Below are 27,334 nucleotides of genomic sequence, written 5' to 3' on the forward strand. Positions count from 1 at the left end.
GTCACTTTTCACCCACATTATAGATTTATACATACCAAATAATAAGGAAATAATATATGCATGTTAACGCCTGTCTACTGCGAAATGTGATAGGTGCATATGTATTTTGGAAAATGGATTTTCCTCCTATTGAAGCATGTAAATGATGAATTGGAGAGCTTTCTTCCAGCTGTACGCTTTATGAGCATTCAGCGAATTTTTACCGTACAGCTCAAATCGCACATTATTCTCTCAGCCTTCGCACACTGGATAATTTATAAGCGTTTGATGTTTGAAAATTAATTTATCGCGAACATGTTCCATCTGTGCGGGCTTGAAAGCTTAATGGCCGGCTCGCATTTCTCGCGTTCACTACCACTGCCGGCGAGAGAGGGCCACATCACATACACCTAGCTATCGCGTGAAATTTACGATCCCAGGAAGGGAAAGAGAGGGCACAAAACACAGCAAACGAAAGAGCGAGAGAGAGAGAGAGAGTTCTTCTCTTTGGCGATCGCCGAAGAATGACTCGGAGAAGAGAACGAGAGGGCGGGTCGGCCTTTTTAGAAGTCGTAATGTCTTGACTGTTCGGAAATAAGACGCGGAGCGAGTGAGAATTTCACGAACATAATATATTATTTGTGTAATGGGGTTGGATGGCCACCAGCCGGCCCACATGCGGCCCCCGGGGCCGTTTCGCCTTAATTGTCAGGCCCTTGTTTACATTCGGCGGGCCGCAATCGGCACGAACAGGTGCGTAAGCCGCAAACCCCCCATTCGGATTCTAGAGCAATGCCGAAAACTCCCACGGTTCATATTTTAATATTTGTATAGTTCGATATAATCAAAATCATTAATGGTTTGTACCCCATAAAAATATATCTTCAAAACTCACAACGATCATGGGACTGATACTAAATACAAATCAGCCGAAATCTTTATCGATACTCATTTTCATCTATCTATTAACATATTGATAATTTTATATTTTTATAATTTATTTTATTTACATTGATACGTTTTTTATTAGATAAATCGCTGAATTTCGAGATGCTGAAGAACATGAAATTAACTATTAATTAATCAATGAATTAATCCATAAAGATATCTATGGATTTAGACTTGTACATAATGTTTTACATATTGTACATACATCAAATTCAGATATAATTCTCAAGCGTTGCTCCAGCAGTTAAAAATTGAACATTTTAATACAATTGTTTAGTACATATGTACATATGTACTAAACAATTGTATGAAAAATATATTTAGCCAGCAGCATAGCTAGGTCGTTAAGCTTCTGCCTAGCACCGAGAGGCGCCGGGTTCGATCCCAGGAGCTGACCTCGATTGAAAAGAATTTTTCTGAGTATATCTGTAGTGCTGCTGGTCAGACCTGGATATTTGTGACTCCAGGTTGATCGTTTCCTATCAGAGTTTGCCAATTTTTCTGATTTCATTGTTGAAACGGTTCCTGATTAAAATTGGCTAAAAACCTTCCTTCCTACTATGTCACCACTGTTTGAGTATGATTAATGTACAATAAAATTTATGTACGATTCATAGATGTCTCGCTAATTTTAGAGTTTTTCAGTGTCTCGTAATTCAGCGACTTGTGTAATTAAAAATGCTGCATTGTTGGTATAAAATGTAATAAAAATAAAAATATGTATGTTACGGGGAAAATGTTATTGTCAGTGAAATTATAATTTTACTGCCTCGTGTAGTGAGTACGGATGTAACAATAGACTTAAAAATTCACTTCTCAATGTCAGTGAAGCAAATGATTCGTATCCGAACCAGCTCTCCCCACGACCACGTCTATTTATCATTACTAATTTTCTCCATATTCTTGAAAACCAACAATCATGTTTTACTACGCAAAAGCTTGTTTATTATTATCGCTAACCTATATACATATATTATAGACAACCCGCGACCCAGCAGCGCTGCCCACACAATGCAATTAAATTAGAAATTGAAATAACTTTATTTTCATATACGTAATATTAATTAATTATTGAATCGTAAAGCATTCTATAAAATCATTCAACTATCAAAAATTATAATTTCACTAGAAGGGGCCAGTGAATATGTAATTTCCGTAGTGAAAATATAACCACACAATGTGAATATGTAATTGAATATGAATTCACTGAAAAGTCAGTGTAATTATGATTTCACTGTAACGCATACATATGTATTAGGTATACCGTTAGAGTAAATAGAAAAATATACTAAAGTATATGGTTCTAAATTGAAAGTTGTAGATTTGCATATCGGACAGTCAAACAAACCTTTCGCCAACATAATCGGCGAAAACATATTACACATATCAGGACATTGAATACATGCTGTCAACTTGGTTGCTAGATCATAATAGCACTAATTGAAAGAAAAGACTGAAGACAGTCCAATTTATGAAAAATAGGGCACTCCATTCTGGAATCAAACCGTCTCCATATGAAGTTGTATTTGGATCACCAAATTTGCCTTTAATTTAATTGGACATTTATGCACTGAAGAAGATATCGGAAAAATTTTGTTGAATGTAGAAAAAGAAGACCCAACATTAATACATAGAAGTATCAGAAGTAAATGGAAAGTATTCGGAATATGAATTCTCTACAACGTCAGTGAAAGTATACTTTCGCCACTAGTAAGACATCACTGTAACATATGTATAGGAATTATTATTGAAAGTATACTTTCACTGCTAGTATGAAATCACATCTACAACGTACATATATAGGATTTTTTCAGTAATAAAAATACCAGAGTTGCTTTACAAATAATAATTTATTCCATCGTTGTCACCATTGGATTCATACATTTGCTTTGTAAACATCATTGTATTTAATAGTTTTGTTCATTACGATCTGTTACGAGACTTCATATAAAATCCACAGTTTCCTTATGAATTTGAAAAAAGACTACGAATTAAGCCTGTTACCAGGTCTACTCATTATTATTGTTACAAAGCATTATTCTTGCTACATAGATTCAACGAATATGTACATAACGCGAATCGATAATGAAGTGACACTTTTTATGTTGTGGCTACCGCTAATATGTATTCTGAATAAAAGACAGGGTTCTACTTTAGAACAATTCAAATAAATATACCAACTTGTCCCAGGTTTTTGTATTATAATTCTGATTGGGCGTGCGCTTACAAAATTTCGACAAAATCTTTGTCAAAAACACAGACGGATTTTTTACACACTCGTAGTAGGAAGAAAAGGGTATCAAAGCGTGACACACGATATTTCCTGAAATAATAACAGTGAGACAAGACGGGAAATTAAATCCTCACGCCTCGTTAACTACCCCTTATCCTGGCCGCAGAGCCTCCCCAGGATCATTATGCGGTTAAGAAATTGTGGCGGCACTAAAATTTAATTTTATTACTGTCATAATGTCTTGGAAATTAAATTTACGTATGCAAGTAAACACATTATGGCAAGTTTTAATGTTATGTATTTTTTTGTGCCACACCTACATATATACATAAGGCATTCTAAACATATTTAGTTTTATGTTTCTCAATAATTTATAGCGTTTGGGGGGGAAGTTGAGTTGTATTTAATTTTTAAAACTCAAATAAAAAAAACCGTAAGAACTCGCCGCTGTTTGTTTTGTGTAAATAATTACTGTCGAAGGGTTGAGTAAATAGACTGTTGGCTAAGAATGGATTAAATCATGCGAGTCTACTGTGGCAAGAACCAAGTCGAGCGAAAACAAAGAAAATCTGTTTTCCAAACTGTTTGTTTGCACGGTTCGCTCCGTTCCATTCGGTATTATATAACAATTTTCATTTTTGCTAGCGATTTAATTATTTTTTTATGTGCAAGTAAACATGGGATTTTCACATGTACGATGTACCTACATAATATAAAACGAGTGGTATTTTGCTCTTATCTTGCAATTACTGTATAACAGATTCAACCGGGTCAAATCTCGTTTCCATTTGCTACACCGGAAAAGTCCTATAAAGGCAAAAGCGCGTTGCGGATAAAAGTAATTATTTTGATAGAAGCAATGTACATTATGTTGAATAGTGCAATATATATTTTTTAAATAATATATTATGTATTTATAATAGGAGAATTTTTAGAAAAAAAATGCCAGTTTGGTTGAAGAAAAAGATAGTCTAACAATGTCTTTTGACACTGATGACGTATAGTTGTGAAATTTAGACATTGAACGCCAAATTGTTACACAAATTTAAATGAACTTAAAGAAGTATGGAACGCTGCAAGCTCGGCATAACGAGAAGAGATAGAAAACAGCATACATGGATGAGAAGTAATAATATGATAAGGATTGTTGATATATTGGAGAGACTAAAGATATTGAAATTGCAATTGGTGGGTCACGTAAGCAGAATAACGGACATTAGATAGACGAAAGAAGTACTCGAATGGTACCCGAGAGAAAATAAAAGGGTGCAAGGAAGGCCACAGGGTGGATAATCAGTGGGTTGAGATGAATGAGAGTGCCCAAAACAGAAACGAATGGAAGCGTGTTGGACGGGCCTACATCCAGCAATGGATAGTGAATGGCTGTACATGATAATGATGATGATTATGAATAATACATGTAGATAATACACTTACAACAATATTTAATATTTAACAACGTTAATAATATTTAATGATAAAATAAATTGAATGTAGAATAATTACTATTATATATTATCTATTATAATTATATTATATTATATCATATGCATAGTGCAATACTAATGCATTCATATAATTACAGTAATAATATAATATTTGCAGAAAAAAACGGTTTTTTAATTTTATTAGGATCATCATGCATGTATGTATATATTATATGTATACGTACGTATGTAAGTACTTATATGTACATACAAACGTATTTTCAATAATACACGGAAGTCTTCATGTATATACATACATATCGAGCGCTTTTTGTGGTTTTTGTACTCAATATCGATTATGTATTACATATTACAGTTTTGTCGGGAATATGCGGGTGCAGATTTATATATAGAGCTATTAAAATCTTGTTCCACACATAAAACTAATTTCCTACGCCTACGAGCGAACTTGGAATACAAATTTCGGTGGTTTCCACATAACGAATGGGTGCAAAGTGTCACATGGGGGACCTCAGCGATCTTAAAGGGACCGCCAAAGGGTCCGCCTCTACGGGGGGGCCCTACTCCTAAAATCCCAGGGTTGCCCGTTTCATTTGACCCCGAAGATTTTTTCAAGGAAAGGAATTTATATGTTCCGATTTTTCAAAAACCCCCACGACTCGGCTCGACCTCGATTAATTTGTCGACTTGATTTTTTTGATGGAAATATTTTAAACACGAACGCAGCCCTAGACGTGGTGTCACGAATTTATTATTGTGACTCTGTGTTGTCCCATTTCATGTTCATTTGCGAACCTCTTTCATATTTATTCAATAAAAGCTCACGTTTCGTTCGGCGGCTCCTCATTCAGAGCAGCTTTGCCTTATGACCAAAAACCATCTCACACACATATACGCCCCATATGAAGGGATTAAGAGGCATTAACGATAGCGAAAAAGGGAACCGGCCCGGTCGTAAATAATAAATAACGATAAAAAGTGACAACCAACCGAAAAAAAAATGAACTAACCCGCAAAAAGGTGAAAAAGTGTGCCGAAAAGGCGGCTTCGACTAGACTTTGCGGCGCGAAAGGCCCCATCGAACTCGTCATATTGGACCAGTTCTCTAAATAGGATCAATTTTGACTGCAAAAAATGTTGGGATTTTGCGTCGAAAATGCGTACTTTTCAATATTGAGTTTCGTTGAAAATTGATAACTGGGTGGCCGTATCGGGACAAAAAAAATATATAGCGTTTTTTACATTCTTTCAAAATATTATTTTTATACTCCTCTTTTAAATTTTTATACACTAAATTATTTTATTATTTTTAAAGGATGATTTCTATATATGCACATACATATAAGTTAAAATGGCATATAAAAAAATAATAATAATAGGTATATATGTATGTACATATGTATATGTTTGCGAATTTCAGTCGATTTTTTTGAGAAATCATGCATATGTACATACATACATAGATATTAAGTTATATGAAGTAATATAAATAATAAAAACATCGCTTTTTATACAATTAAACACTGATATAAATTGAAATTTCCAGTTTCACTTCGTTTCATAATATTTAAAGAAACAAAATAAAATAATATGACTCGGATAAAAAAAAATTCAGGGGTATGAATATAAACTGTCCTTTAGCAAATTTTTAATTTATTTGTTTGTTACAATTCTTTTATTTCAAATATGAATTACTTTTTCGTAAATCTGTTAAATTTTATTAAAAAGAAACTGTATATAAAGAATATGGCATTGTGTTCTTGTATTCAATTTACCTATTAATATTAATTATTTAATTATTTCTATTTGTAAAAATATAACTTATACATATGAGCCGTTACATTAGAAAGTGGCGGAAGTCCAATTTTCAGTCCCAAAAACACTATTTATGTTTGACTTAATTCACAAATTATTATCACTTCTTTTAATTCGACGTATTACAAGCTGCCAGTATTTTTAAATATTGTTAAACGCAAACCATTATATTTAACTAGTGTAGGGCCCGTTGATTTCAACGGGTGGTTTCAAAAAGAAATTGAAACTCGAATAAAAATAAAGTTAAAGATATGGAATCGACTGGTTTCGGAAAGACAAAGGCACAAATGAAAATTATGAAAATTATGAAAAAAATGAAAATAATGAAAAATATGAAAAAAATGAAAAAATGAAAAATATGAAAAAAAATGAAAAAACTGAAAAAAATGAAAAAAAATGAAAAAAATGGAAATAATGAAAAAGATGAAAAATTTGAAAAAAATGAAAAAAAATGAAAAAAAATGAAAAAGACTGAAAAAACTGAAAAAACTGAAAATAATGAAAAATATGAAAAAAATGAAAAATATGAAGAAAAAAAAAATTTGTTCCCTATACTGGTTGATGGTTGATCATAAGAAATCGGAAATCGATAGTCGACGAAAGCCGAAGATACGCGAATGATTGGTTCCCCATACTTCTAAAGGATAATCGAATATTAAGTAATTTTAGAGCGTTTTTTCTGTCGAGGCCGTAGTCTAATGGCTAGCGACCTGTTCTGGGCGAGGGGGCCTTAGTTCGATTCCGTGATTTGGAATTAATTTTATTTTTCAAATATCGCTAAAATATAAATTAATTTCAATTTCAATTAAAAATATATATTTAATTGTTTTATATGAAAAGAAAAAAAAATGGTTCAAAACCTCGCTAAATAAAATTATTATAATTACGTATTTTTATATGGCGAGAAGGAATATTTCAATTAATGTTTAAAAAAAAAAGGCGAAGTGAAGAATTGGATTTGGCGTGATGCACGTGACCATTAGCTCAATTTAGACCCATATTCAGGCTATTTGGGGTGATCGGTTCGAGTCGCGACAAAGTCGTCTGGTCGAAAAATTAATTTATCGATTTTTATCGATTCATTCATTATGTTCGGCGAGAGTTAGGACACACACACACTCACACACACAGTCTTTATATATATGATGTTTTGAAGAAAATTGGACCATACCACTTTCAATTAGAATTTATTTTAAACTAGCTGAACCCGGCATGCGATGCAATGCCACAATAACGCATGCAATTCCCGTTCCCGTTCCCGTTCTCGTTCCCGTTCACAATTGTCGGAAAAACGCACTTTTTCAATTAGTCAATTGTTTGTTTATTTTATTTACCCTAACAACGTAGGTTGCGAACTGATTTGAAATTATTTGCCATGCAATGCTACTCATTCCGTTTTTCCCATTTCTGTTCCCGTTTTTGGGGGATTTTTTTTACAGAAACCATTGCGGACATGCACACAATAACTCTTGTAAGTTTCATCATTTCATCAGTTGAATGGTATAGGAACGCATATGTGACAGATTGTATATGTAGATAGTCCTGGCTAACAAAAAAAGTTAAGTGAAATTTGTTTCTATTATGGAGTATATACTATTTTCAAATGGTTTGGAAGTTTGGAAACCTTTCAAATCAACACAATCTAGATTAATATTTATCCAACAAATCCGTATCAAACAATACGTTTAAATGTGAAAGGTCAAAAATTTCACCTTTGAATCGGATTGAATAATCGAGAAAACTTTTTAGAAACCAAACAGGAGTTTAGCGACGAATAGCTCAAAACCTTCATTTACTTTTGACCTTTTGATCAAATATTGCCATTTCAGAGGCGAAATCCAAGAGAACATCATTACTAATTAATCATCTTTTTTACAACGTTCGCATCAAAGTACGAGTGCTTGTTTGTTTATTTAAAAAAAAAATCTAAAAGTAGAAATAAATAGGCCCTTTCAGTCATTGGATCTCTTCGAAAAGAGAGCACTTAAACGAGCTTTCGTTTGTTATTGTTTGCACAAGCCGAAAAACGCTTAAAGCGAAAAAAAAATTAAACGAAGTAATATCCTATAAAAAATGATAATTTCAAGTATTTATATTCCTTGTTTACTTTTAATTTATTTCAAAGGAGATATATAAATTATATATCTGTAAATTTAATTGATTTCATGTTTTATGAGAAAAAGTGCATTTGTACATACATATTTATGAATGTTGGTACATAAAAATGAATAGTGGTGGTCACACATGAAGGAAATGTTGACGATCACTGTCACATTTTTCAACATTTTCAGGAAAAATAACGGCCATCTGACGGCAAAACGATGGAAATAAACCGGCTATTTAGCGTCACTATACGCTCACAGGTGTCACCACGTTTTCCGCTTTTCCGGACGAAAGATAAATAATGTGTACGTTCGTGTATTATCATATGCGTGTACATATATTTTAAGGCATAATATATGTAGATTTATTTAAAATCACAGAATTCAGAGAGTGTTTACGGCTTGCGTATATGGACTGTAAAGCTCTCCACATAAACTTTTCGAATAAAATTGTTCCCATGAACTATTTCAGGAAGAGATACGCAGACAGACGAACACGGATTATTTGCGTGTAACGGGAAAGAGAGAGACAGAGAATGCGAAAGAGATTTTCAGTAAAGCCTTTATTTTCTACGTTCGCATAAAAGACATGTCCTCCAAAAGAATATTCTATTGTGAAATACATACAATTTTGCTTGTATTACAAGCAAAATTCTGCCTCCATTAGCGATTAGTAAATTCCAAGATCAATATTTTTAATATCCCGTTATTAATATATGTATAGGTATACATCTGCAAATTAATTTCTTCAAATGACTAAAAACTCTTCAATATCTAATTTTTTATTGAATGCAAAGATACTTTGAAAATTTTCAATAAAATGCAATCGTAGATTTTAATCCAAAATACATATATTGCAATTGTATGTTAATAATATCTCTATAATATATGTTTAAAGAATAGAAAATTTAAGCCCGATGTTATGTAATTTTACACATGGAAAGGTCTTACTTAATTTCTGAACTATATGATGAACCGTTTATAACTCTGTAAATTTAAAACTGTTTTATTATACGTTATATTTGAAAGTGGCATAGGTCCGGGTCATTTCGAGTAATTTTTGGCAAAATATTCAATATAATGTTTTGAGTTTAGCAATATTTAAAAATACTGGTGGCCTGTTATACGTTTATTCTGCTTTTCCGAGATTTTGAACATTTCGAATTAAAAAAGTGATAATAATTAGAGAATTTAAGCCAAACAGAAATAGTGTTTTTAAGATTTAAAATTGGACTTCCGCTAATTTCAAATATCGTGTATTTAAAATGTTATATGTATATGATTTCAATTAAATATAATTTAAATGATAAATTAATTGAATTTAATTCGGTTAGATATTAATTGTTAGGATATTGATTCGAACAATACCAAATAAAATGCTATTTATACTTTGATATACATACATATGTATGTATGTGTACACGGGTTTATATTATCAGATTTTCATTGTATGTAATGTATAAATATATGTAATGTATAAATATATGCCACATTTTGACGGGGTCTTTTCGAGAGGGTCATTATTTAAAAACAAGAAATAGGTGGTCATATTTTATGAAGTGACACATTTTTTTTGTTTTACTGTGATGGATATGCGGGTGATGTGAATAGCACAAATTTACATACGTAAGAGTCAAATGCGTCACAAAAAACGATCACTAGAAAGGTCACCCAGAAGAATATTAACGTTGATACCCGGTAGTGTGTTATCCGAGACTATTGTTTAAATTGTGGATTAATTCGGTGTAGTAATTGAATAAATTACATGGGGAAATTCAATCCTAAATGACGATAGAGAGGCCTGTCAACCGCCTCCATGTATTAACGTCAATCAAACTTATCTGAAACGTCCCCCGTTCACAATAGAACAGTCATTTGCAGATGCCGTTCGTCCTGTTCAGCCGAAAGTATCGAGATTGTTTACGTAAACGTTCGTATGGTGAAATTAATTAAACGCGTTCATCTGCTACTGAATTCTGGTGTGAGAAAGTTAAAGTGCCTTCCTTCACATTTTGCTAAAGGAAAATATATCTAGATTCTAGACATTCAATTAAAAGTTTGTGCCATAAATAAAATGGGGGAAAAATCTCATCCAAGTCGACCGGGGATGTCGAGTACATGATTACTTGGAAGGAAAACTAATATTCAATATTTTTTTCATTAAATATTTTCATCGATACGACGTTTGAATTTTCAATTGAATAAATTCAAACTTTTCGATGTGGTCTATTTTAAATGAAATTTTATATTAAAGAGTTCTTATGGAAATTTCACATTAATATTCCATATAAAATTCAAGTTGGAAACATATTCAGCCTACGAGAAGGGATCAATTTGCAAATTTTCGATTTTTTAGTAGCTTCTTTTGGATTCTAATATAAATAATGCTTTGATTGTCATGAATGAGGTTTTTGTAAAACTGTTTTTAAGAACTGTTTTTAAAACTGTTTTTAAAACTGTTTTTAAAACTGTTTTTAAAACTGTTTTTAAAACTGTTTTTAAAACTGTTTTTAATGTTTTATGTCACATATTTTAGGGATTTTCGCGATTTGAATTTTTTCAAAAACGCAAACATATGTATGTATTTTTAAGGAGACGAAAGAAAAACTCGTCATTAATACTCATACTATTTATTTATTTATTATTCAAATATAAATTAATGAATATGGTTGTGAAAACAATATATTGATAATCGGAGCTGTCAATAATCTAATTAAGCTATCAATATTCTAATTTAAGTCATAAAAAACATGTAATTTTGTAATATTTTAATTTTGGAACATTTCAACGTTTATACTAGGGTTTCTGATTTCCCGGATTTTTCAATTCCCGGGACACGTAAAAAACTTTTTTTTTTCAATTTAATATATTTTTTATTAATAAAAAAAACATATTTATTTATTTACAAAACAATACATAATATATCCATTTACTTGAAAAAATGTAAATATAAATGTGAACTTATTTAAAGAAGCTTCTTAAGATTACTAAAATATTTAAATGCGAATATGAAAGTCTAATTCTAGATTTGGTACAAAAATTTCCAGCAATGGAAAAATCTCTTTCAGTTTCGGTCGAAGTTGGCTTTTTTGTTAAAAGGGACGAAAACAATTTTTACTAGCAAGATTTTTTTAAATCCAATTCCCGGGACACGGGACAACAAAAATTCCGTGAATTCCCGGGAATGTCTGTCTCGGGTCGACCCGGGTCAGAAACCCTAGTTTATACGATACACATATACATTTGTAGATGATTGCATATATTTGTGCCCGATTTTCATAGATTTTATCATTTTTTTATACATATATATGTACATACATACATATATGTATATTAATTTTAATTATTTTTACCATGGTGTCATTACGGGTTCACCCCCAAGGCGACACCTATGGCCTATTTTTATATACATATCTACTTAATATAAATTTATAATGCTATTATGAATTTGAAATTAAATTCATATAATGGTGACACATGAAAGTAAGAGGCCATTTGGTATTTGGTAGGAATCGTTTCAACAATGAAAACAGATAAATTGCCAAACTATGATAGGAAACAATCGACATGGAGTCACATACATATTTATTTATTATATTTTATACCAGGAAGGCCTTACAGGTAAACCCCAATGCGCCTTCCTGGTCAATTACAAACAAATCAGCATTTTTATTATACAAGTCGCTGAATTACGATAAACTGAAAACTCGCAAATTAATGAGACATCTATGAATTGTACATACATTTTATTGTACATTAATCATACTCAAATAGTGGTGACATAGTAGGTAGGAAGGTTTTTAGCCAATTTAATCGGGAACCGTTTCAACAATGAAATAAGAGAAAATTTGCAAACTCTGATAAGAAACGATCGACCTGGAGTCACAAATATCCAAGTCTGACCAGCAGCACTACAGATATACTCATAAAAATTATTTTCAATCGATGTCAGCTCATGGGATCGAACCCGGCGCCTCTCGGTGTTAGGCAGAAGCTTAACGACCGAGCTATGCTGCTGGCTAATATGTATATCAAAGGTCTGGATCTGGACCACTGGATCAGGGTTCGAACTCGTGACTCAATTGTTAGCATTATACGCTAACAACTGAGCTGTTGCTGGTATGATGAATCTGGAACAGTCTCTTGTAAAAATTTTACTAATACAATTCATTACAACCATTTTTATTATGGATTATGTAAAAAATAGATATACATTCTATAAATTTAAATGTAAATAATAATATATCGTATGAATTGTTCGTCCTTTTTATACCATTTGTAAAATGTTCAATGTACGATTGATACGAATCCCTTTGCCGACCCAATGAATTTGATACAAATTATATAATAGTATCTGCGCACAAGGAATTTAAAACGATTGACTGCACTTTAATATAAATATTATTTATATGTACACAAATTCATTTGATCTCATTTCACATTTATCCCACAGGGAGAGGGTCCGATTCGTCTGACACGGAATCCGAGCCTGGGATAACTCTCAAAAGGAAACAGAGACGGTCCAGAACCACATTTAGCGGGGATCAGCTAGATGCCCTGGAGCGGGCTTTCACGAGAACGCAATATCCCGATGTGTACACTAGAGAAGAACTCGCTCAACAGACGGGATTAACCGAAGCGAGAATACAGGTAAATTATTATTCACATTTCAATACAATACTAAATATATTTTAATGAGTTTCTAATAAAGTTTATTTTCTTTAGGTTTGGTTTTCAAATAGAAGAGCGAGACTTCGGAAGCATACCGGATCGAATCCGTCTGGATCATTGGCCGCTTATGGCGGTCTACCTTTGACGAATATACCCTGCCAGTATCCAGCAGCCGATTTGTCGACTATTCCTCATCATTCAGCTCATCATGCGGACGCTTGGCACCACCAAAAGACCCAGTTCGCAAATTACAATCACCTGATGGCTCACTCGCAACAGTTGAACCACGCGTTCCAGAATGCGGCGTTTCCGGGACCATCTTCCGGTTCCACTTTTGCTCACCTGTCCTCGGCCGGAAACGGATCTCATCACAACCAACTAATCGAAAACGGAATACCGAGAAACGAGTTTGCCTCGCGCTGTTCCGGTTCTTCAGATCCTTATCCGAAACATCCGTCTACTTATCTTCCGAAAGCGAGCGGCGAAAATGCCAAGACAGCAGAATCCGACGAGAACAAACCGGAATCTTTCCCGAAGAGCATTATAGACGACTACAATAAAATAGCGGCAGCTGAAAATTTTTCTAAAATGGCTGCTGACTATTCGAAAATGGCGTCGGAGTCCAATTTGAATTGGAATCAATCTCACGGAGGAATCAATGTCGGATTCGGCGGCTTAGGACCGATGGGGATGCACCATAGTGACGGTTACTCGTTTCCTAATATAAGTGATGTGTTCAATCAACAGAACTACGGTTCCGGCAGTGGAACTGTTAACAAATATTGGGCATAGTAAAACTTTATAATATAATACATAAGATAGGATTAAATCGATCACTTGCCAAACTGCCTTTGATAGGTTATTATTTTTAGTTTAGAGTAAAGCTGAAAGGACTCTTATATGCATATATTTTGAGACACAGGTGAATAATAAAAATGTTATAAATAAATAAAAAAAAATGTTTCATTCAAACTTCAAAACAAAAATCCATTCTAAGCCCCGTAAAAGACTTTCATCCCAAATAACATTAGAGAAGAGAAAAACTTTCCATTATTTACCGAAGGCTCGAAAGCCTCATATTTGCCAACTTTTAATGCATCGTTCGCTTCTGGATACTGGATATTATGAAAGTTTGAAGTGCCCACATTGTCTGAATGATTCAGGGAAAAGAATAGAGGATTTGCTGGCTCGGAAAGTTTGCATTTTCCCTATGGTACCACATTTGTTTACGTTCGAAACGCGTATAAAATATAACACTCGCATACTTGAAATTCGCACTTAGGTTTCGCTTCGACTACTCTAACAATAGTGCGATAGTATAAAATGCTGTTGATTCATGGAACATATTACGGAAGTTATACGCTGAGTCTATGTACATGACAATGGGCGAAATTTATATGGAAAGTTTTTTACCAACCGTGCTTGTACTATGTATGTATGTATGTATTGTGTGAACGGTTCAAAGGGAAATAGGAATTTTGCACAAGAGAAAGGGACAAATTGACAAATTTCAACGAATTCATACAACTCTTTATTTGCATTTGTGAGATACAAGATATGAAGAATTTTGATATTCTCATGGTTGACTCCAACTATAATATGATAATAAATTACTATGGAGACTTTACTCTATGCTAAACACAACGATAGAATCTTCTAACACCATAAAAATACCATATTTATACACAAAAATATTTTTCACAATTTAATGTAATAGTAAAACTACATATAGTATATGTATGTATATAGAGATGTATTTATTTTATAATAAACATATCCTAAACAATTATAATATCGCAAAAATGTTTTAAATTTATGTTAATTCACGTAAAAAGCGATGTTTAAATTTTATAAATATAATATACATATATATAGTATATAATTTATTGAATTAAAAGTAAATTTGTATTTTAGAAGTCGTGCTACAAAACATGACATAATTTTATTGTCAATACATTTTAGATCCCTCCGTTGTAAAATACTTTTTTTTACTATAATTTTTTTATTTCCAACAAAATATGCAATCACTATTTTAAATGGTCTCAATTGTTACATCATTTATTGTCTTAAAATACTGAAAAACGCTTCGATCAAAAGTAGAAAGCAATGAAAGCATTAAAGAAAACGAATATTTTTCATATTATAATTGTCATTCACAGCATAATTCATAACAAATATAATATAATATATATATATATATGAATAAATTTAAAATTTATTGTCAACTTCTTAAATTTTTCCTGAAAATTTTTAAAATGATTTTTTTTAGAAATTAAATATAAAATTTACCCATTGCTTCTATTGCACCAGCCACATAAAAGCGATGGTTAATTTTGTTTTTGGTTATTAATTTATAATACATCAATTGGCCTTAACGACTAAATTTGATATTTTTTGTGTATAACATCCCCTACTATTTATACGAATTTTATCCTATGAAATGTGCTCGGATGATATTTAAAAGTTGATATGAATTGATATGACACAAACGAACAACGAAAACTATATATGCATGTACATACATACATATGTCTATCGGTAAGTATAGAATATATTGTCGAATTGAATTGTGACTTATGACGTTTTACTTTTGATTGCGGTCGTGTAGCTGGGGTATAACCTTCTCAACAGAATATTGTCGACGGCCGGAAGCAAGAGATAGCGTTTGATGAAGTTGACTTCCGGTTCGTAAGAGTCAGGATCGTCTTCTTGGTTAGATGCGAGTTCGTTCGAGTCGGAAAATTCGTTCGGCATTTTATAGGATCGGTCTGCGAAGAAAATGGCGAGTGCACTCGGGGATGACGAGGCTAAATCCTGATCGTTTATTCGTTGTCGGCTGAGTTGGTCCTGGAGAGAAGGTATTGGCGTCTGCGGTACGTGGGGCTCGTCGGTGTTGTGTTCGATGTTGCCGATTGGCCCATCATCGAAAACTTGCCTAATAAGTTTAAAAAAATCAATATAAATTATAAATCTGCATATAAAGGTTCCTAAATTATCGATGATCAAAATATATTTATGTTAAAATACATTTGCTTCTACAACACGCTATTATTCATATCTATGTATGCATACCCAATAATCCATTCATTTCCCATATACATGTGTATTATATACATTAGTTTTCCTTATACTGTCTTCATTCATTTTCCATATATTATACATGTGTACATATGTATATGTTACAGTTAAAGTGTATTTTCCAGTTGTATTATTCCATCTAACCTGGTACCAACTATAGTTGAAGTGTATTTTATATATAGTTGAAGTGTATACTATTACATTCGTACTGATCAAAATATATTATAACTGAAAATACAATTCAACTATACGTTGGTACCAGGTTAGATGTAGTGGTTAGATTTCGTGAAAACGTCACTCGACTGGTATATTGATTTGGAAAGTCACATTTTTGTTTTGAACACTTTAAGTTATTTCAATACGGTACTCATTACTTTTATTCGAAATACTTAGCAAATATTAACGCATTATTGAATTCTAAAGCTTTCGTAAAAACATCAGAGCTGTCAAAACTTTGAAGCGTTGAAATATTATTTACCATATAGTTGAATTTTATTCGAATATGAATGACCTAAAACGCCAGTTGGAATATATTATATTACAACTGAAAATACACTTCGACTGTAACATAAATGCTAGTTCTACTGTAACATATACATAAATTTTCCATACAGTATCTAAATTGGCACCTCGACGTTAGCGCGCAGTAGAACCCCGATCTAAGTGCGTAAAAGAAGTTTATTTTGTATTGTTGTATTTGTATTCATTTTCCAAACATTTTCTATGTATACATCTCTTTTACACCTTTTTTTTAGTCTTGGATACCATTCGAGCAGTTCTCTTATCCACCTTTTGTTCACTATCACAAGATATTGGATGGTCATCAGGGCAATGGCAAATGAGCAAAAAAATGGTTTCCACGAAGTTAAAAGTAGCAAAACCCTCTTGCCCTAATTACCCTAATTTTCCTGATTATCCGTCCCTACTCTTTATAACGAATATACAACATTACATTTTTTAGAGCATTATGCAACATTTTAGCATTTGATGGCCTAGTTTTGCAGGCGTATGCGAATTGGTGAAACACATTGATCAAAAACTTTCTTCTTCGGACAAAGTGGCATTTTTTCATTTAAAAACATCATTCATTCACGCTTTATACGTCTTAATTTCATCTATATCTCATCTTCTTACTTTCAAATATGTACATATGTATGTTGATGGTTGCCCAAAATATAATATATTCACATAACTATTACATAACTGTTTCTACTGGCTTGTTATCGATTGTAATTTTGAAATATATATTAGCATATTAAAATTAATTTGTTAATTGTTTGGAAAATTCAAAATTTATTTACCTAATTCTGCCATCCGTGAGAGGGGAATATTCCCTGAAAAATAAATTGTTCATATTAATAAAAGTACATTATGTATGAAAGATTCATTACAAAAAATACTAGTATACAAATCAATGAACATACATATAATATATGTATATTGTCTATCTACATATGAATTCAGTAATAAAATAAAATTCAAATATTAATATAAACGTTTAACGAAAAAAACTTTATGTTATATTTTTACAAGAAATTTTCAGATACTATCTATTCATATAATTATGTATTTATGAAAATTCGGAGAAACATTTTGGTAAGCTCAAAAAGCCTGGGCAATTTTCACGTTAGTTTGAAAATATACAATAAAAGCGTAAGCGGTAAAAACTTTCGCTTGAATTAGCTTTTGCACTGGAGTTAGCATTTTTAATATTTAATTAAAAGTTTTTGTTGAGAACTTTTCCGTTTCGTTATACACAATTGATAAACATTAAATTAAATTATGTACATTTTCGTATTTAAATTTCATATCCTGTTTTTGAATGATGTAAAAGTTCTACATGTATAAAACTCAAAGTTAAAGCTGAACATATACAAATTGATACAATAAAATTTGAAAAAAATCATTGAAGATGATATTAATCGATACTAATACATAATATGTACAATACAACTAAATATTTCAATGGAACAATAATCTAAATATGTTCAACAGTACATACCATATGTACCAATATACATACATATCTATACAATCTAAACAGCAAATCTACAATACAAAAATTTCAAAATTAATTAAAACCAATAAAAAATCTACAGTTTCTATAACTAATTCAAATAAAACATTATTAAAAAATGATGGAAAATTCACATATTTTAAACTAAAACAATGGGACGAATTTTTTTCTCTAAACATTCATAAAAGTATACACAAATTCTACATCTACATATGTATGTATGTTTCTAAGAAAGAAAATCAAACGAAATACATCGAAAAGCCGTATATTTAATGTCGAACAGCAATTTGCCTGTTTTTGACTTCATTCATACGAGAACAAAGGAAACGTGTGCGACTTATACACATAATGTACGTATAATACAATAGAAGAAACCCTTTATAATATACGTATATATATATATATATATATATATATATATATATATATATATATATATATATATATACATATATTGTTACTATAAAGAGGAATCAATACAAAGATCTTTCTGAAAAACGAATTCTTGGTAAGCGATGCGCGATCCATCTTGAATTTTAATCAGGAAAATGGCTTACACCCTTTGTGAAATTTTATTTATGTCTTACTCCGCGCTTTGAATAAAAAAAAGTACACACAATAAACATCATAGGATATGTTAAATATGATATTATATACTTTCAACTGCAATAAAGCTTGAAAATGAAATCAAAAAAAGGCAAAACGTTGAGGAAAATCCTCGAGTTTTATCAGGTATAGAAGAAAAACGCGAGCTTTCCGACGTGGAAAATCTTGACAATATATGCAGTTTAAATGACGTCATTGCCTTATAAATTTTGCAGAAATCCACGATCGATAAAAAACCTCTGAACAAACAGGAAATGAATCATAATATATTTATATACACTTCTGGCCAAAAAAATGAGATTAAAGTTCCCATCAGAAAAAAATAGTACTATTTCCCACCAAAAGAAAGATATATTGAATAGTTTTTCATTTATTTTCTGGAGCAGAAAGAAGAATAAACCGGAATGTATTATGATTTTAATATGTTTAATTTTGTTTGGAATCATTAATAAATAATTATTTTCAGCCAGCAGCATAGCTCGGTCGTTAAGCTTCTGCTTAGCGTCGATAGGCGCCGGGTTCGATCCCTGGGCCCGGGCCTTGAATGAAAATGAATTTTTCAGAGTATGCTGTTGGTCAGACCTGGATTTGTAACTCCAGGTTGATCGTTTCTTATCAGAGTTGAAACGGTTCCCGGAGAAAAAAATTGGCTAAAAATCCTTCCTACCTACTATGTCACCACTATTTGAAGTATGATTGATGTACAATAAAATTTATGTAGATGTCTCGTTAATTTGCGAGTTTATCAGTGTCTCGTAATTCAACGACTTGTAATAAAAATGCTGCATTTGTAATTGCAATTGTAATTTGTAATTGGCCAAGAAGGCGCATTGGAATTTACCTGTAAGGCCGTCCTGGTATATATGTAAAAATTAAAATAAAAATAAAAATAAAATAAAATCGACAAACTGTGATGTGATAGAAGACGGTCAATAATAATCATTCAGAAATTGCCAGATATTTCGATTGAGATTTGAAAACGTATTGTAAAAATTCTATTGGGTGCGTTTTATATATATTGTACATCGGAACTTTTTCACTGACAAATATTTTAAATGTACGTTGAGACATTTTTCAAGGGAAGAAATTACGCTCTTTTTTTTACCAGTACGAATCCGCCTCCGAAAAAAAATCCGCCTTCATAAGATAAAGTGTACATGGCAAGGAGATCTTACGTTTAGATTTTGCAATGCAAAAGGAGAAAGGCACATGTCAAGATTTTCCGAGGTGTCGCAGCGAAAACTCGAGGCGGGTGGGAAAACTCAACCCCTTCGACGGCGAGGGGGTGGTTGGGCGGCCGTTGTGTATGTGTTTGTATGCACACTAAGAAGAGTTTTAGACACGTAACGAGAACATATGCGTGAGCGTTGTCTGTTGTTTGGTTTTGTTTGGGTACGGAACCTCGTATGTGATTCGGTCGAGGAGCGTCCCGACCTATGAAAGCGGCTGCGAGCGTAACGGAACGAGGGAAGCCACCCGAGGCGTGCCAACGAACCGATATGTCTCTTGATGGGGTTAAACCTCACCTGCCCTGGACCGGAACCGGCCCGGAACCAGCCACCCCTGGCCACGGAACCTGCAAGCAACCCAACACCGGAAACTTACACCTATAGTACACTGGCAACCTACTACAAGACGGAAATGGTCAATGATCAAAATAGGAAATGGTCAAAGTAAGGAAAACACCAACAGTTGTCATTTGTCAATAGTTTCTTCATACAAAAACTAGTTTGGTTGTGTACTGCAGTGCTTCAATTCCTATGCACGAACCGCGTCTGATTGTTCCTCCATCTTATCACAACTGTATTATACCTTTTCAAGTTCGAAAATCTAAAATTTGCAATACAAAAAGTGCTGCGTGCTATGTATATACCTACATAGGTATAAAAAGTCAAGCATAATATACCCAACTAATCAGCACTAAACATTTTCTTAACAAGCACTGATATTGAAGTGTGAACTTTTCCAAAAAGAAGGATGCTTTATCTCAAATTTTATATACAAAATATTACATTGACGATTTTTTTTTAAATATAAAATTAAAATGCATTTATTAATGATTTGCAGTGCATTGTTTTTTAACAGTGAATTATTTTTCAAAGTGCAATTCTATAGCAAGAGTATATATGTACGTATGTATGTAGATCAGTGCTACTCAAACTATGGTCCGCGGCCCAGTACTGGTCCGTGCACAAAGAAGTAAATAAAAAATTAAAACAATAGCTTATTATAACGTATATATTAATTAATTTGGAAGATAAACTAATTGATCTGACTACAAATGAAGAATTAAAAAAGTGTTTTGAAACCACAATTTCACTTGCATCATTTTAGATCAAATTGAAAGCAGAATTCTTCCCAGATATTTAAGAATATGTACTGAAACTCTTTTACCTTTACGAGACTGGTTTCTCAACCATTAGTTTAATAAAGACAAAATATCGTAATAGTGTAAATATTCATGATCCATTACGTGTGGAATTAATTGTCTTCGATAAAACCACGACTGGATAAGTTATCTAATAACAAACAACCTCATGTCTCATTAGTTCAACAAAATAATTTTACTACTTATATTTAATATTATTTTTATTTGTTATATGAACAAATTTTCACTCATATTCATATATAACTTTTTTATTTAAAAATATGATGCTGGTCCGTGAGAAATACTGAAAAATATATGCTGGTTCGCCAACTGAAAAAAATTGAGTAGCACTGATGTAGACTGTAGAGCGAACAAAACTCCTATACGACACGAGACATGTTTTTAAAACGCCAATAGTCTTGTTCTGTAGTATCTGAATTATTTATAAAATCAATCGGTTTTTGTGTCTATAAGGTCAGTAATTTTTACGAAAGTTTATTGATTAGGTTGTTAATAAGGTGTTTGTTGTTAATTAATAAGTGTTTTTTGACAAATGAAAACAGTCAAGCAGTCAGTGACCGATAATTTTACTTACTGACCATTTCAATAAATAAACTTGATGATTTGCTTAACATAAATGGGTTTTTGTAGTTCTTAATTTTTTAAATTTTATATTTTGTATTTTTTCTTGTTAATTTTTGATTATTTGATATTTGTATTTTTGTACACTTTATATATTAGCAAATCCCTTAGTACCATCGGCTATGTCGCCTTTCCCAAGTATTCTTAAATTGAATAAATAAAAATAAATGGTCAGTAAAAAGGTACCATAGGTAAGTATACCACTTGCTGTTTTAAGTATTTTTCGACAAATAAAAACAGTCAAGCAGTCAGTGAACGATACTAATACTTACTGATCATCTATTTACTGACCAAATCAAACAAAGAGAGTGACCAAATGAATACATACAATGAGGAATATTGATTTACATACTCCATATACTTCTAATTCAATTTTTTAATCAAGATTCCAAGTCTTACTTTTATTAGAGTTGCTAATTTTCAAAGCCGATTAATAATTTTTGTGTAAATAAATTTTTCCTTTACATATTAATGTGAGTAAAAATAGATATACATACATAGGTTATAATAATAGAAAGAATTCTATCAAAAAGAATGTGCGAAAAAACCATACTTTCGTTAGTTTATTTTTAATAACCAAATACGTTTGTTAGTTTATTTTTATATTTAGGTAGTGAAAAGATAGAAATGGCAATGGGTGGGTCACGTGGCTAGAAGAATGGACGAAAGGTGAACAAAATAAGTGCTGGAATGGTACCCGAGAGACTGCAAAAGGTGAACGGAAGACAGGGGTTGATAAAATTATAACAATGTGTGGGTGGGATGGATGAGAGTTGTGCAAAACAGAGACGAATTGAAGCATGTTAGAGAGGCCTTCATCTAGTAGTGGCTGTAATTCTGTAAATGATGATGATATATGTATGTATAAAAATATACAAAAAGTCGTTGTAAATGACTTGAGATCTAAAAAGAGTATTTTTGTACTCAGCGATCTATTTATAATCTCGATTTATTGACCTGTCGAAAAGTTGTAATGAATCAGTGAGGAAATAAAATTAAGTTCTATGGTAGTTCGTGCGGTCGTGGCTTGAAGTTTTTTCGCGTCTGTTTCACCACAATGCAAAACTTCGAAACTTATTCTGTCAACTTAAAGCTTCCTAGTAAGTTAGTCAACGACGACACTGGTTAAACTTTGCATAATGGATATACCTACTTATGTATGTACAACTGCAGTGAGGATTAACAAAAAAGTATAATAGATTAAAAATTGCAATTAAAATGTATACAATTACATATAATGCTTCGATACGTTCGAACAATGAAAGGCTGTCTTTATTTACCCACCAGAAAATAAAGCCACAGAACCTTTTACGACGATATCAATTATCGTTGGTTAGTTTCCAGTCGATTTCCCAACAAACCCATTTACTATTTTTACCAACATTTTCCTGCGAACCCAATATTCGTTCCAATAAAATTGAAAACTCTATTTCAGGGCGACCCACTTTGCTCAATGTTTTATTTTACGTATATTAAGCATTTAAAGCCGAAAAAAATCAACACATACCTAAGAATCTTTTATCGTTTGTTGGATATCTTCCCGTCAGCGCGTTAATCAATTCTTCATAGTCGACACTGTTGGAATTTTGCATCACCGGAACCGGATATTCGTCAGAGCTTCCTTCGAAGTAGTCATCAGATTGTCTCTTGGTTCTTGGATGTGCTTTATCGTCGTTCAACTTGGCTGAATTTTCGACACCTCCTTGATTTTCAGTCACGGACCGCTTCACATTCCTATTTCCGTAGTTGATGTAATTGGAAGTCGCTTGAGCTTTCAACGAAGCCAGATTCCTCTTATCTTCGCTTTGAATCTCGTCCATTTCAGGTGTGGGATGAGCTATAGAATGACTGTTCATGGAATGCAAATACGAGTCCTGTCGCAGGAGAGCCGCAACATTTCGTTTATCATCTCCGTTCTTCTCCCAACCTGTGCTGTGATTCGGCAAAGACCAATCTCTAGCAATTGCTCCTATGTTTCGTTTGTAGACTTCATATTTACCGTAAAAAGGCATGCTTTGACTGCGAGCCAGTGATGCGAGATTTCTCTTACCGCCTCCGAGACCACCAGATTTCATCAAAGATTGAACATTTCTCTTATCTGAATCTAAAAGGGCGTCGTCTGCGTTGTTCCTGTTGTAGCGCATCAATTCGCCGTTTCTTGCCAGAGATCCCAAATTTCGTTTACCCGACGGAAAATTATACTGTTTAGCCAGAGATCCAATATATCTCTTCTGATACAAATCTTCCAAATAATCGTTCATGTCTCGTTTGAGATATCCGTTCCTCGCCAATGCTCCAATGTTACGTTTACCGGCCATATAACCGCTACGAGCTAAAGATTCGATGCTCTTCTTCAGATAACGATTCATCGCTCCAGCTCTAGCCAAAGATGCAATGCTCCTCTTCTGTTCCTCGTCGTCCACTTCAGTCTCTTCCGGAGATTGTAAAGTTGGAAGTTGTCCGTTTTTGGCGAGAGTAGCTATGCTGCGTTTGTTGTAGTTTCTCAAAAGACCAGCTTTAGCAAGCGCTCCAAGATTTCTCTTAAGTTCATATGGAAATTGTCCGCTTCTGGCCAAAGCTGCTATGGAACGTTTGTCTTCCATAGTTGTCGACTCATCATAGGCAAGTTTTCCATCAGATAATAAATCATAGTCGGGAGTTTCAGCGTGCTCGTTCAAAGCTTCATTGTTCAAGATACGGAAAAGCTCTTGTCGCAAAGCTTGAACCTGCATAAAATATCATTCAAAGTAGATGCAAAGTAATAATTTAGTTCTATTAATAATGATTAAACACACTTACGTGAATGCTTGCCAGTTCATCCGGTGTTAAAAGACTTTGGAGGACGCTGTCTAATTGACAATTATTTGTCAAAGAACCTGCGTCCAATCCATAGCCGAAGTCTTCCGGTCGTGCCTGAACAAACAAATACAAAATTAAATTATTTATTAAAAAATAAATTACCATTTAGAATGCGAATGCTTTTATCTCGGAGAGTATGCAATTTTCCAAAGACAAACTCAATTATCATAAATAAGCGAGAAGCTCTGGGCCACTCATTTGGCTTAATGGCGACTCATTTGCATTTGCTTAGCATTTCATTTTTTTATTTTCATTTTTAACGCCTTCGAGGTTTCGAAACATTAAATAAACACCTCGGTTCTTTATAGTAAAGCACAAGCCCTCGGGGTAGGAGCTTTTAAGCTGTTAAATCCGGACAAAATTTATTTTATAATTTGTATTTAACATTCATTCTTCGAATAACCGAATGTGAATTCGAAAGACAATTTGCTTAGATTGACAATTGGGCAATGTGCACATTTCCCAGAAAACTGCCAAGGAAAGTGTGCCGTTTACATTTGCAATTTTGCTAAAAGCTACGACGGTATACTTTTGCAGACGTCATGGAAAGTGACAAAAAGCACTGAGGCGAAACTTTGACAGCTATCCAGATGATTAAAATCCGTTAATTAACCCATCAAGGTTTTGAGAAACCCTAAATGATCCATTAAAATGCAAATGTCCGACCGAAACTACCTCAAAGTCATGTTTATGCATAATACGACGATAAAATCGATTTATTCGAGGATTCAATCACGGACTTAAGTTTAATATTAAATTGAGTAATTAAAATTTATCTACAATACATTTACAAGCGTAAATATATATAATATATACATATATATGTAGATATTTTATGAAGGGCAAATAAATTGGTCGTATAATACGCCAATATCAATTTTATATGGAAGAATAATAAAAATAAAGCTCACGCTCGTTGACGGTCAGTGTGTATATTATAGGTATTTCATATTTAATAATAATTTGAGCTCCCTGGTGATGAAGAATTTTATTTTGGATTAACCAGCAATGCAATGTTGGAAACTGCGTATTAAAATATTATTTTTTTTATATAAAATATTACATATATTGATGATTAATTACAATTATTGTATATTAACAAAATTTTCAATACTTCCCTGAAGAAATAAATACCTACATATATATCAAATTTAATATAATTTACTAGGCATGTAAATATAGCTTATAGATATGTATATTACATATATGTATGTACGTACATATGTAGGGGAATGTATGTATGAGTAAACAATTTAAGGTTTTCTGTTTTAGATAAGTTATCGAACAAACGAAGGACGAAGCGTCTTTGCTTAGAAACCGATAAAGATAATCGCGGTTTTAGAGAGGCCAAAGGGGAAAACCACCCCAAACCTTTTGTCCCTGGTGAAAGTCAGCAATTTTAATGGGGTGTGAAACGTGCTTTAGCTCCAACCCTTGAGCGGTGTTCAATAACATTGTGGTTTCGGAGTATGTAGTATACATATATTGAGAATTTGTAAACTTTCGTATCGATTCCAAATATTCACAGGCCATAAAACTTGATGACTTTCTCACAAAATTTAGAAAATAGCACACCGACAAGTTTCACCAAACGTATGCTGAAAGGGATTTGTAATAAATTTTGATATTTTTAACTCGTAAAAATATATACAACTATGACTAGGCACGATATGAAATTTTTATGCCAACATAAAATTGTACATTTTTTATAGGAACTGAATCAATCAACGTCAGTTGGTCTCGACATTGATATCAGATGAAAAATTTAATAAAAATTCTAGGATTTTACATTGAAAAGGTCAAGGTAAAGCTGGATATTTTCATATGTATAACGTATGCATCGACAAAGCCGCTCAAACATTTTCAGTCGTTACAGGTAGCGACAGGTAGCGAAAATTTAGATTATTTCCTGTATAAATATTACATATGCATACATAAACGTAACATAATCGTGAAATTGCATCAATCATTTAAATAAACATATGTTCTCGATACCAGAAAGTTAAACACATTTCGATAAATATTATGTTTTACATATTCTAAAAATCGAATTTTAAACGAGGCAACAACTTTACATTATGAAATTCTCCAGTAACTAAGAGAATTCCTATTTTCAGATTTGCTATTTTATGAACTATTTATTAAAGACTATTTTCTAGTACTATACTAGACCTAATTTTTTAATATTATACGAATTTTTTTTATAATATACGTACATATGAACAATATATGTATAATATATACATATGTAGGATCTGGTTGTCAGGAGATATAGGCGGTAGAGTAAAGCGTTGGGCAGTTTAAAACATTGTTTAATACTCGGAGAGTTGGAGTTTATTCCGGACGAGCTCCCATAATGTAGGATCTGGCTGTCGGGAGACATATGTATGTGGTACAGTAAATAATACTCGTTCAATTGTTTTTAATTATTATTACTGTTTTTAATCTTTCCTTATTTCTTGAGCCGCTATGACACACACTCACTACTCTCAGTGGTATAGGTATGTATATGTCACCAACCTAATCATTCATATATGCACTCTTCTAAATAACAATAATCTTCCCTAT

The 27,334-nt window shown here is 32.6% G+C and overlaps 2 protein-coding genes across 3 annotated transcripts in view; one reads left to right on the plus strand and one right to left on the minus strand.

Moving 5' to 3' along the window:
- Positions 1-14,138, plus strand: part of LOC143916405 (protein gooseberry-like) — a 40,028-nt gene extending 25,890 nt beyond the window's left edge. For both annotated transcript variants that reach the window (XM_077437503.1, XM_077437504.1), the window contains exons 5-6: positions 12,979-13,175; positions 13,251-14,138. In XM_077437503.1, the coding sequence (XP_077293629.1) occupies positions 12,979-13,175; positions 13,251-13,988 (935 nt within the window). In that variant the 3' untranslated portion in view covers positions 13,989-14,138. The remainder of the gene's footprint in view (positions 1-12,978; positions 13,176-13,250) is intronic.
- A 1,758-nt stretch (positions 14,139-15,896) lies between these two features.
- Nplp1 (Neuropeptide-like precursor 1) lies at positions 15,897-26,221 on the minus strand. Its single transcript, XM_077438772.1, has 5 exons — positions 26,138-26,221; positions 24,707-24,820; positions 23,415-24,633; positions 17,576-17,608; positions 15,897-16,131 (listed from the first exon to the last, which is right to left on the minus strand). The coding sequence occupies exons 1-5, from the start codon at positions 26,219-26,221 to the stop codon at positions 16,019-16,021; spliced, it is 1,563 nt and encodes a 520-aa protein (XP_077294898.1). The 3' UTR covers positions 15,897-16,018.
- Between the last annotated feature and the right edge of the window lie 1,113 nt (positions 26,222-27,334).

The sequence above is a fragment of the Arctopsyche grandis genome, chromosome 9 (genome assembly GCF_051622035.1).
Source record: "Arctopsyche grandis isolate Sample6627 chromosome 9, ASM5162203v2, whole genome shotgun sequence".
Lineage (NCBI taxonomy): Eukaryota > Metazoa > Arthropoda > Insecta > Trichoptera > Hydropsychidae > Arctopsyche > Arctopsyche grandis.

What these genes read in the sequence shown, in the direction of transcription:
- Nplp1 (XM_077438772.1), bottom strand. Translation starts at nt 26,221, where the DNA reads ATGTTATTGAACACCGCTCAAGGGTTGGAGCTAAAGCACGTTTCACAC. An exon ending in ACTTTCACCAGGGACAAAAG is followed by an intron (nt 24,821 to 26,137) that starts GTTTGGGGTGGT and finishes TTGTTTGTTCAG; the next exon opens with GCACGACCGGAAGACTTCGG. An exon ending in ATGAACTGGCAAGCATTCAC is followed by an intron (nt 24,634 to 24,706) that starts GTAAGTGTGTTT and finishes TATTTTATGCAG; the next exon opens with GTTCAAGCTTTGCGACAAGA.